Raw genomic sequence first — 16068 nt, forward strand, 5'->3', positions numbered from 1 at the left:
GTATTTCGTGCCCATAGCTTAATACGAAATCGCTCTCGGTCCCCGCAGTGTTGCACAAGTGAGTGATGCGTCCAGCATCACAATGAAAGTGAGGATGCTGCAGAACATCTGAGGGACGGCTGCCTAACCTTCCGGCTACCGGCTGTACCACCAGCCAGTCCCATTAAGCAAGGCTGGATCCTTGGATCTCAGTTTTTTTTAACTATGAAAACTCATAAAAAGCCAGCAGTAAATTGAATGTCTAGCTCTGACATTTCTGTTTTCAGGCCTAGAACTGGCCCAGTGTAGAATGTGTCTTCACCAACAAGGCTGGAAGAGGTGACGTACAGGCTTGAAGAGCTTTGCTCAAACTGTGCCTCCTTTCAAGAGCACAGCTCCCCTTTCTTGCCTGTGCCTGGTACTTACCACGCTCCCTTCCGGCACTATTGTACCAGCAGGCTGTGGCTCAGGGACACGGGAGCTGCAGAGTGGACCTCTTTCCCCCCCTGTTTTCTGTTTAGTGATGTGTGGAAAGCATCCAAACAGTGTCTGCTCTCAGCTCCGTTCTTTGTGTATCGAATGGATTAAGGGCGGTTATGGTATGAAAAGCAGTTAGACTTACAGAATTACATTAGCATAAGCTCCATCCACAGAGCCTTTAGAAGGAATGAAAAGACAGCGCATGAGCCAAAAAAAACAGAACAAGCCATGCGAAGGTTAAAATCAAGCAAAATAAGAAAAGCAAATGTTGGTCAAGATAGGAGTCTACGACGTGCATGAGTAGTGGTGGTGGGGGGTTCTGTGGCTTGAATCTGTTTATGTTTCACATTAAACTTTTACATTGATATTAGACTGGCAGGTTTCTGCCTGCCGGTGGGTCTCCTGATGCCTGGCCACATACATTCCACACATGCTGCCCATGTGTTGTGTACACATGCTGTCTCTTGCCTCTCTTCCTTTTGCTTGTAGGACAAACTTGTCTGTTTGCTTCTCACTGCATTAGACACAGAGAGTCCAACGAGAGGTAGTGGAGCATACAGCACAGTTCAGTTTTATTTTTTGTAGTTCCATCCATGATCAGGTTTTGTTGAAAGTCAATTGAAATAGCTACAGTTCAATAAGCTGATGGTCTATGATTCTTGGCTCTCGATCACTAACGTTTGTGGCTGGTCTTGTCTCCCCTCCTTGGAAAGTAGATCTGAAGGGCTTTGTTGTTTTATTTATATGTACCAGTCGTATAGCGATCATCAGCTCTTCCTCCCCCTGAAGCTTTATGCTTCCTCATTCCTTTCAAAGTTATTATTTGTTCTTTGGGAATTTCACACATGCATATAATGAATTTTAATCATAATCATATAACCTTTAACTCCCCTCCTCCAACTCCTTCCAGACCCCATTTCATGCCCTTCTCCCAAATTCCAAGTTCATGTCCTCTCATGTGTGTGCATGTGTGTGTGGTGTATGTGTGTGTGTGTGTGTATGTATGTATGTGTATGTGTATATATATATATATGTATGTATGTATGTATATATATATATATATGTATGTATATATATATATATATATATATATATATATATATTCCACTGAGCCCAAAATTAGTGTGACCCAAATGGCCATGGGTGTGAAGCCGTCCGCTGGAGCACAGTGCCAGGAGTATCAACTCTAGAGAGAACTGGCTCTCTCTTTTCCTAGAAGCCATCTACTGCCAATAGATCCTCAGCTAGGAGTGGGAATGTGGTCTCATGAGCCCCTTACCCAGCTATTCATGCTGCTATTTCTCTGTATTATTGACCACCATCAACTTTACATATTAATTTCAAATTGTTTTACCTTAGATTGTCATCATGGAAGTGCAAGGATTGAAATCCGTGGCTCCCAATCGAATCGTTTACTGCACAATGGAGGTGGAAGGAGGGGAAAAACTCCAGACAGATCAGGCTGAAGCATCAAGACCACAGTAAGCTTACTGATTAAAAAAAATTTTTTTTATTTCATCCAAAGAAATATATCCCGTGATATGCACAACGATGTCCTTATTCCTAAGAACAATAACCAGTTAGCTAGCTTTGTCTCAAATCTGTTGGGGTTTCTCTTTTTCTGCTATTTAATTTTAACTTAGATATAATTACATCATTCATTCCGCTCCCTCCAATCCCCTCCCACATCTTGTCCCTCCCACTCCTTCCATATCCCCACCACCACTACCGACCTGATCTATGCAGGTGTGAAGCTCACCACTAGGTAGCAAGTGTCTGTTTCTAAGTCATTTACAAGGACGGCACGCGTTGCGGGAACCTATGTAGATTACCGCCGTTGTGCCGTAGTAGCTTCCCCTTTCCTGTGGTTCTGCTGTGAGCACAGGTGGGAAGTGTTCCGCACTGAAACTTGGAATGTTCCGGTGGGCGAGCAGTTAAAGAGTAACGCCACACAGAAATCAGAAACGATGACGCTGTCATTTGCTCATTTATAGCGCTTCACGCTTTGAAAATGATAACGAAACCAAGGAGAAATTCCGTTTACCTGATGTGGGAGGCTTTACCATCTCTAATGAAAACCGCCACTCTGGCCCGAGGGAGTTGAATGCTCATTTGTAGCCTGCTTTTAGAACACATTGTTTTTCTTTCTTGCGTGGTGTCAATTATACGTCTTGATCATTCAGGAAACTTCTACGGAGAGCCCGGCCGGCACCGGTTAGGTTCTGAAGAGGAAATAAATAAGAAATACATTACTATGAAGCAAGAATTTTGGCAAGATACCGAGGGCTAACTATTAAGAGCAGAAATTTAAATACAGGGGTGCGGTGTCCAGAAGCAGCCATTCAAACGCCCCACCCCCTTAAGCCCTTGCTTGCCTCCACTTAGACTTGCATTTTCTGGGACCACACCCCACTCTGTTTCCTTGACTACTCTTGCTCCTCTGCCCTGCATTTCATGAGGTCCCAAAATCACATCGAGCCCCTCTCTACCCTTCCTTCTTCTGTAAAACCTTGTCCCTGGGAATCTCAGACATCACTTCTTGAGAATTACCCTTTACGTCACATGACCAACTCAGTGAGAAATGGGTATTTTCTGGCTCATCTCTTTAATTTTTGGATTGGCATGTACCTAGTCTGTCATTTTTTTGTTGTCGTCGTCTGATCTCTATTTTAAAAAGAATTAGGAGAACAATCATGACCTATGTAGGCTTATGTCTTTGTACTCACTGAGGACTTTAAATTCATGGAACTTGTTTCTGACTTAGCTGCAGTAAATATTTGAAAATAATAGAATAACATAATTAACAAGTTGTGCAGTCCTCCCACTGTCAATTGCGGGATGCCTATTACCCCACAGATAAGTTCTGACTTATTAGCTACCGACATCTAATCATACCAACTCTTAGCAGTGACTAGTGTACTCTCTGTGCACATTTTGCCTTTTTGTCTGTTCTGGCCATTTTATGAGTATAATAATGTTATGTGTATTCTTTGGCAAAACATCTTTTATAGAACATAGTGTTTACATCTTTTAGCAAGTATCTGATAATGTACTATTGTATATCTCTATCTATACCCACACTTTGTTTATTTTTGGCTAATTAATGCCGGAATTGTTTACAACATTTGTGTGTCTTGGAAAAAAATGCTGCATGCACATATCTTTTCAGGTAAATTATCTGAGTTAAGCACTTAGGTATACACTGACCAGGGATGTGATAATTCTGGGTTTAGCCCTTTAAAGAGTACGCACACCTTTTCACTCGTTCTCTGTACCATTTCTGTTTTTATTAGCAGTGTACAAGAGCCTCAGGTTCTCCAGTTTTCACTGGTACTTAATCTTCACCGTGTACACATGCATGTAGTGAGCGTGTGCACTTGGCTGTGGGGTTGGATGTGTGTGCAGATACATGAGAGCATGTGCGATCTTGCAATTCAATCATCTATTTATTGCCTGTCCCTTTTTAGATTGAGCTTTCTGTTTTGTAGGGGTCAAGCTTAAAATGTTCTTTAAAATTTTAAATGTCAGTTTATTATTTCATATATGCGTACAATTTATGGACCTAGATTCTATCATGTTCTCTTTCCAGCTCCTCCTCTTCTTCCTCCTTCTCCTCCTCCTCCCCTTCTTTTTCTTTACTTTTTTTCTTAACCAACTATTTATTGTTGTTTTTGTGGGCATGGAGCCATCCAGTGCTGGAATCTGGGCAACCTACTGAAAGTGGTTGGAAAAATTTATTCCACTGTCATAAAAATGGTCATACATTGCCAACCTGGTCGTGATTGTAGTATTCAAGGTTCACCGCGAGGTAATGACTCTTCTTCCACAGCAACCTCCATAGCAACATACATAGCAAAACCTACCTAACAAAATGAAAGCTAATCTGGAGGGAGGAAACTTCTAGGTATCAACTTCATTGCTCTGTACCAGTGGTTCTCACACTTCCTAATGCCGAGACCCTTTAATACAGTTCCTCATGGTACAGTGACGTCCCTCCCAACCATAAAATTATTTTGTGGTTACTTCACAACCACAGTTGTACGACTGTTTTGAATCATAATGTAAACATCTGATATTCAACTCCCAAGGGGTTTGCAACCCACAGGCTAAGAACTATTGCTCTGTGCCCTGTAGCAAAAGTATGTGGCATCTTCAGCAATAGCATCTTATCATCGTATTCTAGGGGAAACCGGGAGCAATGCCTGAGTTGTTTGGAAGTCTCTGGAACCCTTTTGACCAACAACCCTAAGGCGTGTATCCTAATCCTGGCCGTAGGCTTCATGTTTGATGACCTCTGGTGACTGGGGAAAACATTTTCCCTGCTACCCTATCCCACCTCCCATGTAGAAGGACTCCCGTTGAACTTTTTTTTTTTTTTTTTTTACTGCATGCTTTTAAAGAGCTTATAAAATGGTAAGTTTCCATATGGCCTTTTCCAACTGCCATCATATTAGTTTTCCATCCTTCTATCTCCTCATCTCTTCTTTCCTCCCATAGTCCCTCTCTGCTTAAACCTTTCCCTCCTCTATATTCTGTTTAATTAGCATTCATGATTTTTTTTTCTCTTTGAAAAGTTTAGTTTGCTTTACTGCTTATTTTCACAATATCTTCATGGGGAAAGTTTGGCTTTGGCTTATTACTCTGTGCACTTGAGACTGTAAGTGAGTCCATGCATGATTTTGTGTTATCTATATGGGCCTCTATAATGGTGTTATCCATGTGTGTCTCTACAATAGCATTATGCGTGTGTGTCTTTACAATAGCTGTGTGTGCCTCTCTAGTGCACCTTCATTTTCATTCATTTTGTGGTATCTTGGGTTTGTGGAAAATGTTCTTTGTATAGTAAACAAAGCCAATGACAGAAGTTTCTTAGCTACAGGGTAAGAAATTCCACGTTGTACCTGGTCCCCACAATGGCTAATATAATTGAAGTCTTGTCACCCCAGAAGAATTGAAAACACACTCATCCACTTGAATTTTTGAGTTGGTTTCTAGCACTTCCCTTTGCTTATTTTAACTCTGCTGCTAGTCTGTGAGGCTGTGAGAGGGCTGCGTGTCCTAACGGTTCTCACTGCCATTCCTTACTCTATCCAGCCTCCTTAAGAAGTTTTAATTGGTTGTCATGTGTATATTATAAGTGCATTGCTTCACAAATTAAATGGCAGGCACTAAAACTCTGTATTCCATCGTCACTTTCATAGTTACTGTGCCTTAAAAGATAGTTTGAAAAAATTGAAACACCCATTTATAGTCTATTTTTGCCTATACTCCAAGAAAGAACACCAGCGCCAATATACCAATAGAATCATAGTTCATTCTTTATATTTGGTTCCTATTTGGTTATCAGAGCTTTTACAAAACTGTACATTCAATTTATACTTACATATTTATTTAATACTAATATTTTTCACAAATAATAAAAATGTATGGAATGTTCACTAGATATGTAAAATATCCATAGGTAGTTATATAGCAACATTCTGATAGGAAGTTTATTAATGAACGCTTTAGTCCATTAATTTTCTTCATCATCAGAGAGAAAAATATTACAATAAGAACCTTATAGTCTTTTACACTACTCTTCTCAAGGAACTTTGACCAAAATAGCTTTTGTGGTTTTATGGGAACAGGGTAACTTTTAAAATGAATTAGAAGATTTGAATGGATAGCTGTTTCCCGGGGTTAGATAACCTAACCGCCCACAGCCTGAGTGCTACAATGATGCTTTCCCCCCAAACTCATCTCGCACAACAGGAAACGAGTCCATCTCCTCCATCATCGCTCACAGTTACGGCTCAGACACGTTCTCTATGTTTTTCTTGCTTCAACAGTTTGTGCTCTGTTGGAGATCCGTTCATCCTTCTGCCTGATACTAATTAAAGTGCCTTATTTAGCCCATATTTCCAATAAACTGAATCAAGGGTGTTAGCCATTGCCTATTACATTCCTGTAGTTCAGAATTCTTGCTGGTAATTAGGCAGAAATAGTCAGGAAGTTTGTTGTATTACTCCAAATAGAGAATTTGAAGTCCAACGAAAATTATGGTTACAGAAAAGTTTGATTTAAAGGACTGCTAAAGAGAAAATCTAATTTGGTAAAATTTTGCCTTTAATGCTAATCTTTTAGTCTACAGAATAGAAGAAGAGAGTGGGGGGAGACTGTACTTCTGCCAAAGAAAGTTTTACTCTCTAGGGATGAGGAGTGAAAATATTTTTGATTAGAGCTTTGTACCATTTTACCCTTATCTCCTTCATCTGAGGTTTAGCCCATGGCACTAATGAAAGAGCCTAAAGGAAGTGGAGAGGTAGTGAGTAATGAGAAATGGGGACAGGAAGGTTTGTTATGGACATGTAATGGACATATTTCCTGATATGTCTGTACTTTTAAGACTTATTTCCTCCAGTGATTGCCTACAGAGAAAAGAACATATGGCGTGACATCTAACCTCACCAATTGAAATGTATGATTTAGTATGATAACAATGATAATCAGAACAAAGAATTAAATATTGCTTACATTCATTTGTTAGGATAAAGCACACACATAGACGTGGTATTGCTACAAACCTGGAATTTTAGCATTTGGAAAGTTCAGGCAGAAGGATAACAATTTCGAAGCCACACTAGACCATGTATCTCAAAGCCTTCAAAACCCAAGCCCTACTAAGCAACAGCGTACTTACACCAGGCACACATTGTGCTCTCTTTGCCTTACAGAGCTGTTTAATTGTGGCGCTTAATTCTTGGTTCTTATCTTTTGAGAGGAGTCAGATAAAAGAGTAAGAAGGAATAGGAAAACTGATAAGTCACATGATTAGAGAAATGTGTTTACAGAAGCTAGAGAGCATGTGAGGGCTATAGTTGACTTTCAACATACATTAGTAAACGTTATATTTTTAACCCGAATTGCCGTGATATCTGTGCAACAATGAGATTGTCAAAGCAATAAGAATATCGCAGTTGCAAATGCAGAGTTTCTCAGAGCGACCCAAAGGCTAGGGCAAATGTTTGAAAGACAAAATGGACAAACCACATTCAAACTAAAGGAGGTTATGTTTCTTAAAGTTATATTCATTTTCAGTTTAACTTGTTAACATCAGAATTTTGAACTATAACTTATTAGTCAGATATTTTTATAGATTAGAAATGACTATGCTACATTCTGTATGATATGTCAAAAAATTTCCAACTTACAAATCAAAAGGAAGCCATTTGAACTACATGCAGGTTTTTTTTTTTCCTCTTGCCATTTCTATCTTTAAAACCTATGACAGATTGTTTCCTCTTCTTAAAGCCGCTAAAAATAACATTTTTGGAAAACTGATACTGGTGATACAGAGCAAAATAGAGCCTAAAGAGACAAACACTGGCCAAAAGCAAGCATTACATGCACTGAGAATATAGTAGTAAGTAAAGAAAATCAATCCAGGGTCTTCATAATTGAAGACATAATACAATGTGAATTTAGAATAAAGTCAGACTCTAGCTGGATATATAACCTGTAACTAATTTTTTTCAAAACCTCTTTTAAATGATGGTTCTTACATGCTTTAATGTCCCTTGTAGCCTGCCACCCACCAGAGACAGTGGAAAAGAAAGGATACAGGAGTGAGGCAGTAGACCTGTTTAGAAAGGTTCTTTGGAGCAACTCCCATCTGTGTTGTCTGGAAATGGGCAGTTTAGTTCACAGGTTAGCAGGCAGTGGCAGCTCGGTCCACTCGCAAACACTTCACAGATACACCAGCAGTGCAGTTCAGTAGAGCCGCGTTAGCAACGGCAGTGACACAGCCTAGCAGAGACAGTCAGGCCTCACTCAGCCTCAGCTCAAGTCAGCAGGAACACGAAGAGGAGTTCTCATCTGTGCCTCTCTCGGGGAAGCGAAGATCATCGAAGACACAAGACCCACAGTCATTATACAGCTAGCTGTACCAGCAAGCCAAGCTCTGTCTCCATCACTCCATTGAGTCCTATTTTTACCCTCCAAACATCACATGTCCTCTACGTGCCTTGCCTCAGCACGTCTTGCCTCAGCCCCCATACATCCAATCATCCCAAGTCTGTGGAGTCCTGACAAATGGAACTCAACTACACAATGTAAGGCAGACCGACACATGCATGTTTTTAGCAAAGAACCCTCCATTATGTGTCCTTTCACTGTTTTCTTCATCAGAACATCCTCTCTCTTGTGGTCTGCTTCATTGAAATGTTCCTTCGTGAGCCTGCCTTGGTGCCAGTGGCCACTTACGCAAACTCTTACACGGTTGGTTGGTTGCAGGCTCTCTCTCGCAGCTCTTAGGTACCATCCTTCTCCCCTAAGTCATGGCGACTCTCCTTTCTCCCTTCCAGTTCCTAGCCCACGCAACTCCAAAAGTCCCACCTCAGTCTACCTGCCCAGCCATTGGCCGTTGGCCCTTTATTGATTGATCAAAAACCAATTGGGGACAAGGACCTTCAGCATTTGGACACACAGATTCTCGATTTGGTTGGCCAGAAGAATTCAGACCATTATAACCAATCCCAACACTCTGTGCTTGGTAGGAGCCTCTTTTTGACAAATGTCCACATACTCTCTAGTGCAGGTCTTTGAAGAACCTTCTCTCACCCTTCATCAATGCCTAGGTCTTCAGCAGTTGTTGCATTCCTCAAAGAATGATGCTGTCCAGGGCTGTCTTCGTTGCTTTCCCAGTGGGCTACTGGACTAACGATGTAAACTGTGCATTCTCTCTCATCTTTGAACCTCATTTATCTAACAGAGAGTCAAAAGGAAGCTCCTCGAAGACAAGGTCTACGTATTATACCACCTGGTTCCCCTATGGTACCAACATAGTAAGAGATCTCAGTAGGTGCTCCAGTAATCTGCATAAAAGCATTTCTAGTGCCCGAAGAGGAAGCTTCCTGTGAAACAGTGCCTCCTAGGCATGTCTATACCATAGAGTCTCACCAACACGACTGCCTAAACACAAGCTGAATAAGTACACCACCAACAGACATCACAAAGAGAACGGGAGAATGCGTAACTCTTAAACACTACACAACCCACACAAGGAACAGCAACCTTCATAAAGAACTACAGCAAACTAAGGGGCGTTGAGAGTGAGAGAAAGAGTCTTCCCCAGAGGGGAGTACACTCATTAGTTATCCAATGCCTGAAATCAAATACACAAGGATACCAGTCGGTCTCTGTCTTCTCCTTTTTCCCACCCCCAACTCCTGTATCTCTAGGTATTTCATGAAAAGCAGTCTCTTCAAGATAGCAAGTTCTTTTCTTATGTTTCAGGGCTCTCAGGCTAGAGTTACATAATCCCTTTTGGACACTTGCCATTCTGGCTGAGATGGTATTTTCTAAACCAAGATATGAGGCCTCCTGGATAAACAAGACAGTTGGTTTCCTGAGGAATAACTCAGCCCAAGGCTGGAGTTAGGAGCAGTGACATATGATGCCAATGGCTCCATTAAGGACTCCTACCTAGCTTGCAGGAGAGAGCCCATTCCCTGCAAAGTCTCTTTCTCGGCCTCCTTTTCACAATGATTCTTTTCCTGCTTTCCAGAAGAAAGCTGGTCCTCTTAGCTATCTTCTTTCCTCCCTGTTGGATCTTCCCCAGAGCAGGAAAATCCTCCAGGGCAACACTCAAATGGGAGAGATTACTGTTGGTTTTGAGAAAGTGATTGAATTAGGATTCAATAAATTCTTTGGCAAATTAGATGTCTTCCAGTACTTTGTTTTCAACCAAGTTGATGGATTTATTCAAGTCTTCACCTGCTAAATAATTAAAAGCTAGTCTTCGCCTGTTAATCACTGTATGCCTTGGAGACATTTAAATAGGAAGTAAACAAATTGATGGGCATTACTATAATAATACTCCCTTACGCTTGTTTTCTTTGTTCTTATAACAGGGAAATGAAAACCTGAAATAAAATCCAGGCTGAACTTTGGTTCACTCTACCATTAAGCACTAGGCAACTCTGGGCACTGCTGTTCAGGAAACAAAGTATAAGCTGTTTCTTTGAGATGTGTGTATAAGAAATGAATTGCCCTTTGTCATTTACACTGACCCCCTTGAGTACTAAGTCCAATAACTAAATTCAGGAGTTTTACCACAAGAACATTATGGCCAGAGCACACAATTATTTTCTTGTATATAAGTTTGATGCAGATAAATAAGACCCTCGTCAAAGAATGCTCACTCGTTAATGTGCATTCTGATCAAATTCTTACTCTCTGGGGAAAGAGAAATAAAGTAGCAGTTCCGGGAAAAAGGGAACACTGTGCGTTTTTGATAATCGTCCTACTGGTCCACAGTGAATGGGAGGTGCTGCAGTCACACTGCTGTAAACATCACATATAATGGATCCTACTTAAAAGGAACATTGTGGGCATTAGATAGCATGGGTTCTACTTAAGAAGAACATTGTGGTTTTTATGTTAAATGCCAGTGTTTTTAAAATACACCAAAAATCATCCCCTTTGCAACTTTTTAGAATTTACCACAAAATTTCTAAATGTCTACCTACTGATGTGTGAAGAAATTATGTAGCCTTCCAGAAGGTTTGAAGGCTGCTTTTCTAAGATCTGCCCTATTTTGGAGTTAGAACTAAGCCTGGAGGTCAGGAGACTTGTTACCATGATTCACAGGAAAATCACAGACAGAAAGAGAAATGCCTTCGCACTTGTTAAATAGTCACAAAGCCAAGGAAAGTGGCCTTACTCCCCAAGTGCTGTGGTGCAGATCTTTTCTAGATCAAAACCATCTATGGGGTAGTGAAAGCCACATCTAGGGGGACACAAAAAAATAATGCATAGAGCACTACAGGTAGAGAAGCAAAAGATATTTACGTTCATGATAAGAAAGCATAAAATCACTTGAAGAAATCTCGTTGAATACCACTTTATGGTTTGTTAAATAAGTTTATAATTTGAAAAATAGCCAAAGGCCATAACTTTCAAAATATAAACATACAAGGGGAACAGTTAAGAAAATTAGTAATCGGCGGATCCCGGCCCGCAGCAGCTCTCTGCTCCCAGAACCCGTGGGAGAGATACCTTACCGCCTGGTCAGGTGGGCACTCCTGAGGCTGCAGAGCGGAAGAGACCACCAACACTGCCCACCCCTGCCCACATCACTGACCCAAGAGGAAACTGTACAAGGCCTCTGGGTTCCTGTGGGGGAGGGCCCAGGAGCAGCAGGAGCCCTGCCTGAGACACCGCCGGAACCTGAAGGAAACAGACCGGATAAACAGTTCTCTGCACCCAAATCCCGTGGGAGGGAGAGCTAAACCTTCAGAGAGGCAGACACGCCTGCAAAACCAGAAGAGACTGCTCTCTGCACACATTACTGATTCCAGAGGAAAACACCGAGGCCATCTGGAACCCTGGTGCCTGGAGGCCCCGGAAGAGGCGGGCAGATCTTCCTGGTTGCTGCCATCGAGAGAGCCCGTGGGCAGAACCCCAGCGAGCGAACTTGAGCCTCGGGACCACAGGTAAGACTAACTTATCTGCTGCAAGTGACCTGCCTGGTGAACTCAAGGTACAGGTCCACAAGAACAGCTGAAAACCTGTAGAAAGGAAAAACTACAGGCCCGAAAGCAGAACACTCTGTCCCCATAACTGACTGAAAGAGAGGAAAACAGGTCTACAGCACTCCTGACACACAGGCCTATAGGACAGTTTAGCCACTGTCAGAAATAGCAGAACAAAGTAACACTAGAGATAATTTGATGGCGAGAGGCAAGCACAGGAACCCAAGCAACAGAAACCAAGACTACATGGCACCATCGGAGCCCAATTCTCCCATCAAAACAAACATGGAATATCCAAACACACCAGAAAAGCAAGATCTAGATTCAAAATCATATATGACCATGATGCTGGAGAACTTCAAGAAAGACATGATGAACTACCTTAGAGAACAAGTAGAAGCCTACAGAGAGGAATCGCAAAAATGCCTGAAAGAATTCAGGAAAACATAAATAAACAAGTAGAAGCCCATAGAGAGGAGACACAAAATCCCTGAAAGAATTCCAGGAAAACACAATCAAACAGTGGAAGGAATTAAAAATGGAAATAGAAGCAATCAAGAAAGAACACAGGGAAACAACCCTGGATATAGAAAACCAAAAGAAGAGACAAGGAGCTGTAGACACAAGCTTTACCAACAGAATACAAGAGATGGAAGAGAGAATCTCAGGAGCAGAAGATTCCATAGAAATCATTGACTCAACTGTCAAAGATAATGTAAAGCGGAAAAAGCTACTGGTCCAAAACATACAGGAAATCCAGGACTCAATGAGAAGATCAAACCTAAGGATAATAGGTATAGAAAAGAGTGAAGACTCCCAGCTCAAAGGACCAGTACATATCTTCAACAAAATCATAGAAGAAAACTTCCCTAACCTAAAAAAAGAGATACCCATAGGCATACAAGAAGCCTACAGAACTCCAAATAGATTGGACCAGAAAAGAAACACCTCCCGTCACATAATAGTCAAAACACCAAACGCTCAAAATAAAGAAAGAATATTAAAAGCAGTAAGGAAAAAGGTCAAGTAACATATAAAGGCAGACCTATCAGAATCACACCAGACTTTTCGCCAGAAACTATGAAGGCCAGAAGATCCTGGACTGATGTCATTCAGACCCTAAGAGAACACAAATGCCAGCCCAGGCTACTGTATCCTGCAAAACTCTCAATTAACATAGATGGAGAAACCAAGATATTCCATGACAAAACCAAATTTACACAATATCTCTCTACAAATCCAGCGCTACAAAGGATAATAAATGGTAAAGCCCAACATAAGGAGGCAAGCTATACCCAAGAAGAGGCAAGAAACTAATCGTCTTGGCAACAAAACAAAGAGAAGAAAAGCACACAAACATAACACATCCAAGTATGAATATAACAGGAAGCAATAATCACTATTCCTTAATATCTCTCAACATCAATGGCCTCAACTCCCCAATAAAAAGACATAGATTAACAAACAGGATACGCAACGAAGACCCTGCATTCTGCTGCCTACAGGAAAACACACCTCAGAGACAAAGACAGACACTACCTCAGAGTGAAAGGCTGAAAACAACTTTCCAAGCAAATGGTCGGAAGAAGCAAGCTGGAGTAGCCATTCTAATATCAAATAAAGTCAATTTTCAACTAAAAGTCATCAAAAAAGATAAGAAAGGACACTTTATATTTATCAAAGGAAAAATCCACCAAGATGAACTCTCAATCCTAAATATCTATGCCCCAAATACAAGGGCACCTACATACGTAAAAGAAACCTTACTAAAGCTCAAAACACATATTGCACCTCACACAATAATAGTAGGAGACTTCAACACCCCACTCTCATCAATGGACAGATCATGGAAACAGAAATTAAACAGAGACGTAGACAGACTAAGAGAAGTCATGAGCCAAATGGACTTAACGGATATTTATAGAACGTTCTACCCTAATGCAAAAGGATATACCTTCTTCTCAGCTCCTCATGGTACTTTCTCCAAAATTGACCATATAATTGGTCAAAAAACGGGCCTCAACAGGTACAGAAAGATAGAAATAATCCCATGCGTGCTATCGGACCACCACGGCCTAAAGCTGGTCTTCAATAACAATAAGGGAAGAATGCCCACATATACGTGGAAATTGAACAATGCTCTACTCAATGATAACCTGGTCAAGGAAGAAATAAAGAAAGAAATTAAAAACTTTTTAGAATTTAATGAAAATGAAGGTACAACATACCCAAACTTATGGGACACGATGAAAGCTGTGCTAAGAGGAAAACTCATAGCGCTGAGTGCCTGCAGAAAGAAACAGGAAAGAGCATATGTCAGCAGCTTGACAGCACACCTAAAAGCTCTAGAACAAAAAGAAGCAAATACACCCAGGAGGAGTAGAAGGCAGGAAATAATCAAACTCAGAGCTGAAATCAACCAAGTAGAAACAAAAGGACCATAGAAAGAATCAACAGAACCAAAAGTTGGTTCTTTGAGAAAATCAACAAGATAGATAAACCCTTAGCCAGACTAACGAGAGGACACAGAGAGCGTGTCCAAATTAACAAAATCAGAAATGAAAAGGGAGACATAACTACAGATTCAGAGGAAATTCAAAAAATCATCAGATCTTACTATAAAAGCCTATACTCAACAAAACTTGAAAATCTGCAGGAAATGGACAATTTCCTAGACAGATACCAGGTACCGAAGTTAAATCAGGAACAGATAAACCAGTTAAACAACCCCATAACTCCTAAGGAAATAGAAGCAGTCATTAAAGGTCTCCCAACCAAAAAGAGCCCAGGTCCAGACGGGTTTAGTGCAGAATTCTATCAGACCTTCATAGAAGACCTCGTACCAATATTATTCAAACTATTCCACAAAATTGAAACAGATGGAGCACTACCGAACTCCTTCTATGAAGCCACAATTACTCTTATACCTAAACCACACAAAGACCCAACAAAGAAAGAGAACTTCAGACCAATTTCCCTTATGAACATCGACGCAAAAATACTCAACAAAATTCTGGCAAACCGAATCCAAGAGCACATCAAAACAATCATCCACCATGATCAAGTAGGCTTCATCCCAGGCATGCAGGGATGGTTTAATATACGGAAAACCATCAACGTGATCCATTATATAAACAAACTGAAAGAACAAAACCACATGATCATTTCATTAGATGCTGAGAAAGCATTTGACAAAATTCAACACCCCTTCATGATAAAAGTCCTGGAAAGAATAGGAATCCAAGGCCCATACCTAAACATAGTAAAAGCCATATACAGCAAACCAGTGGCTAACATTAAACTAAATGGAGAGAAACTTGAAGCAATCCCACTAAAATCAGGGACTAGACAAGGCTGCCCACTCTCTCCCTACTTATTCAATATAGTTCTTGAAGTTCTAGCCAGAGCAATCAGACAACAAAAAGGAGGTCAAGGGGATACAGATCGGAAAAAGAAGAAGTCAAAATATCACTATTTGCAGATGATATGATAGTATATTTAAGTGATCCCAAAAGTTCCACCAGAGAACTACTAAAGCTGATAAACAACTTCAGCAAAGTGGCTGGGTATAAAATTAACTCAAATAAATCAGTAGCCTTCCTCTACACAAAAGAGAAACAAGCCGAGAAAGAAATTAGGAAACGACACCCTTCATAATAGACCCAAATAATATAAAGTACCTCGGTGTGACTTTAACCAAGCAAGTAAAAGATCTGTACAATAAGAACTTCAAGACACTGAAGAAAGAAATTGAAGAAGACCTCAGAAGGTGGAAAGATCTCCCATGCTCATGGATTGGCAGGATTAATATAGTAAAAATGGCCATTTTACCAAAAGCGATCTACAGATTCAATGCAATCCCCATCAAAATACCAATCCAATTCTTCAAAGAGTTAGACAGAACAATTTGCAAATTCATCTGGAATAACAAAAAACCCAGGATAGCTAAAACTATCCTCAACAATAAAAAGGACTTCAGGGGAATCGCTATCCCTGAACTCAAGCAGTATTACAGAGCAATAGTGATAAAAACTGCATGGTATTGGTACAGAGACAGACAGATAGACCAATGGAATAGAATTGAAGACCCAGA

The 16068-nt window shown here is 40.7% G+C and overlaps 1 protein-coding gene across 23 annotated transcripts in view; it reads left to right on the forward strand.

Moving 5' to 3' along the window:
• The window catches only part of Cadps2 (calcium dependent secretion activator 2), a 525569-nt gene that overhangs the window by 227555 nt on the left and 281946 nt on the right, over positions 1-16068 (forward strand). For all 23 annotated transcript variants that reach the window (XM_032906883.1, XM_032906888.1, XM_032906885.1 and 20 more), the window contains exon 6: positions 1819-1940. In XM_032906883.1, coding sequence (XP_032762774.1) covers positions 1819-1940 — 122 coding nt within the window. The remainder of the gene's footprint in view (positions 1-1818; positions 1941-16068) is intronic.

This window comes from Rattus rattus, chromosome 6, assembly GCF_011064425.1.
Source record: "Rattus rattus isolate New Zealand chromosome 6, Rrattus_CSIRO_v1, whole genome shotgun sequence".
In the NCBI taxonomy this organism is placed as follows: domain Eukaryota; kingdom Metazoa; phylum Chordata; class Mammalia; order Rodentia; family Muridae; genus Rattus; species Rattus rattus.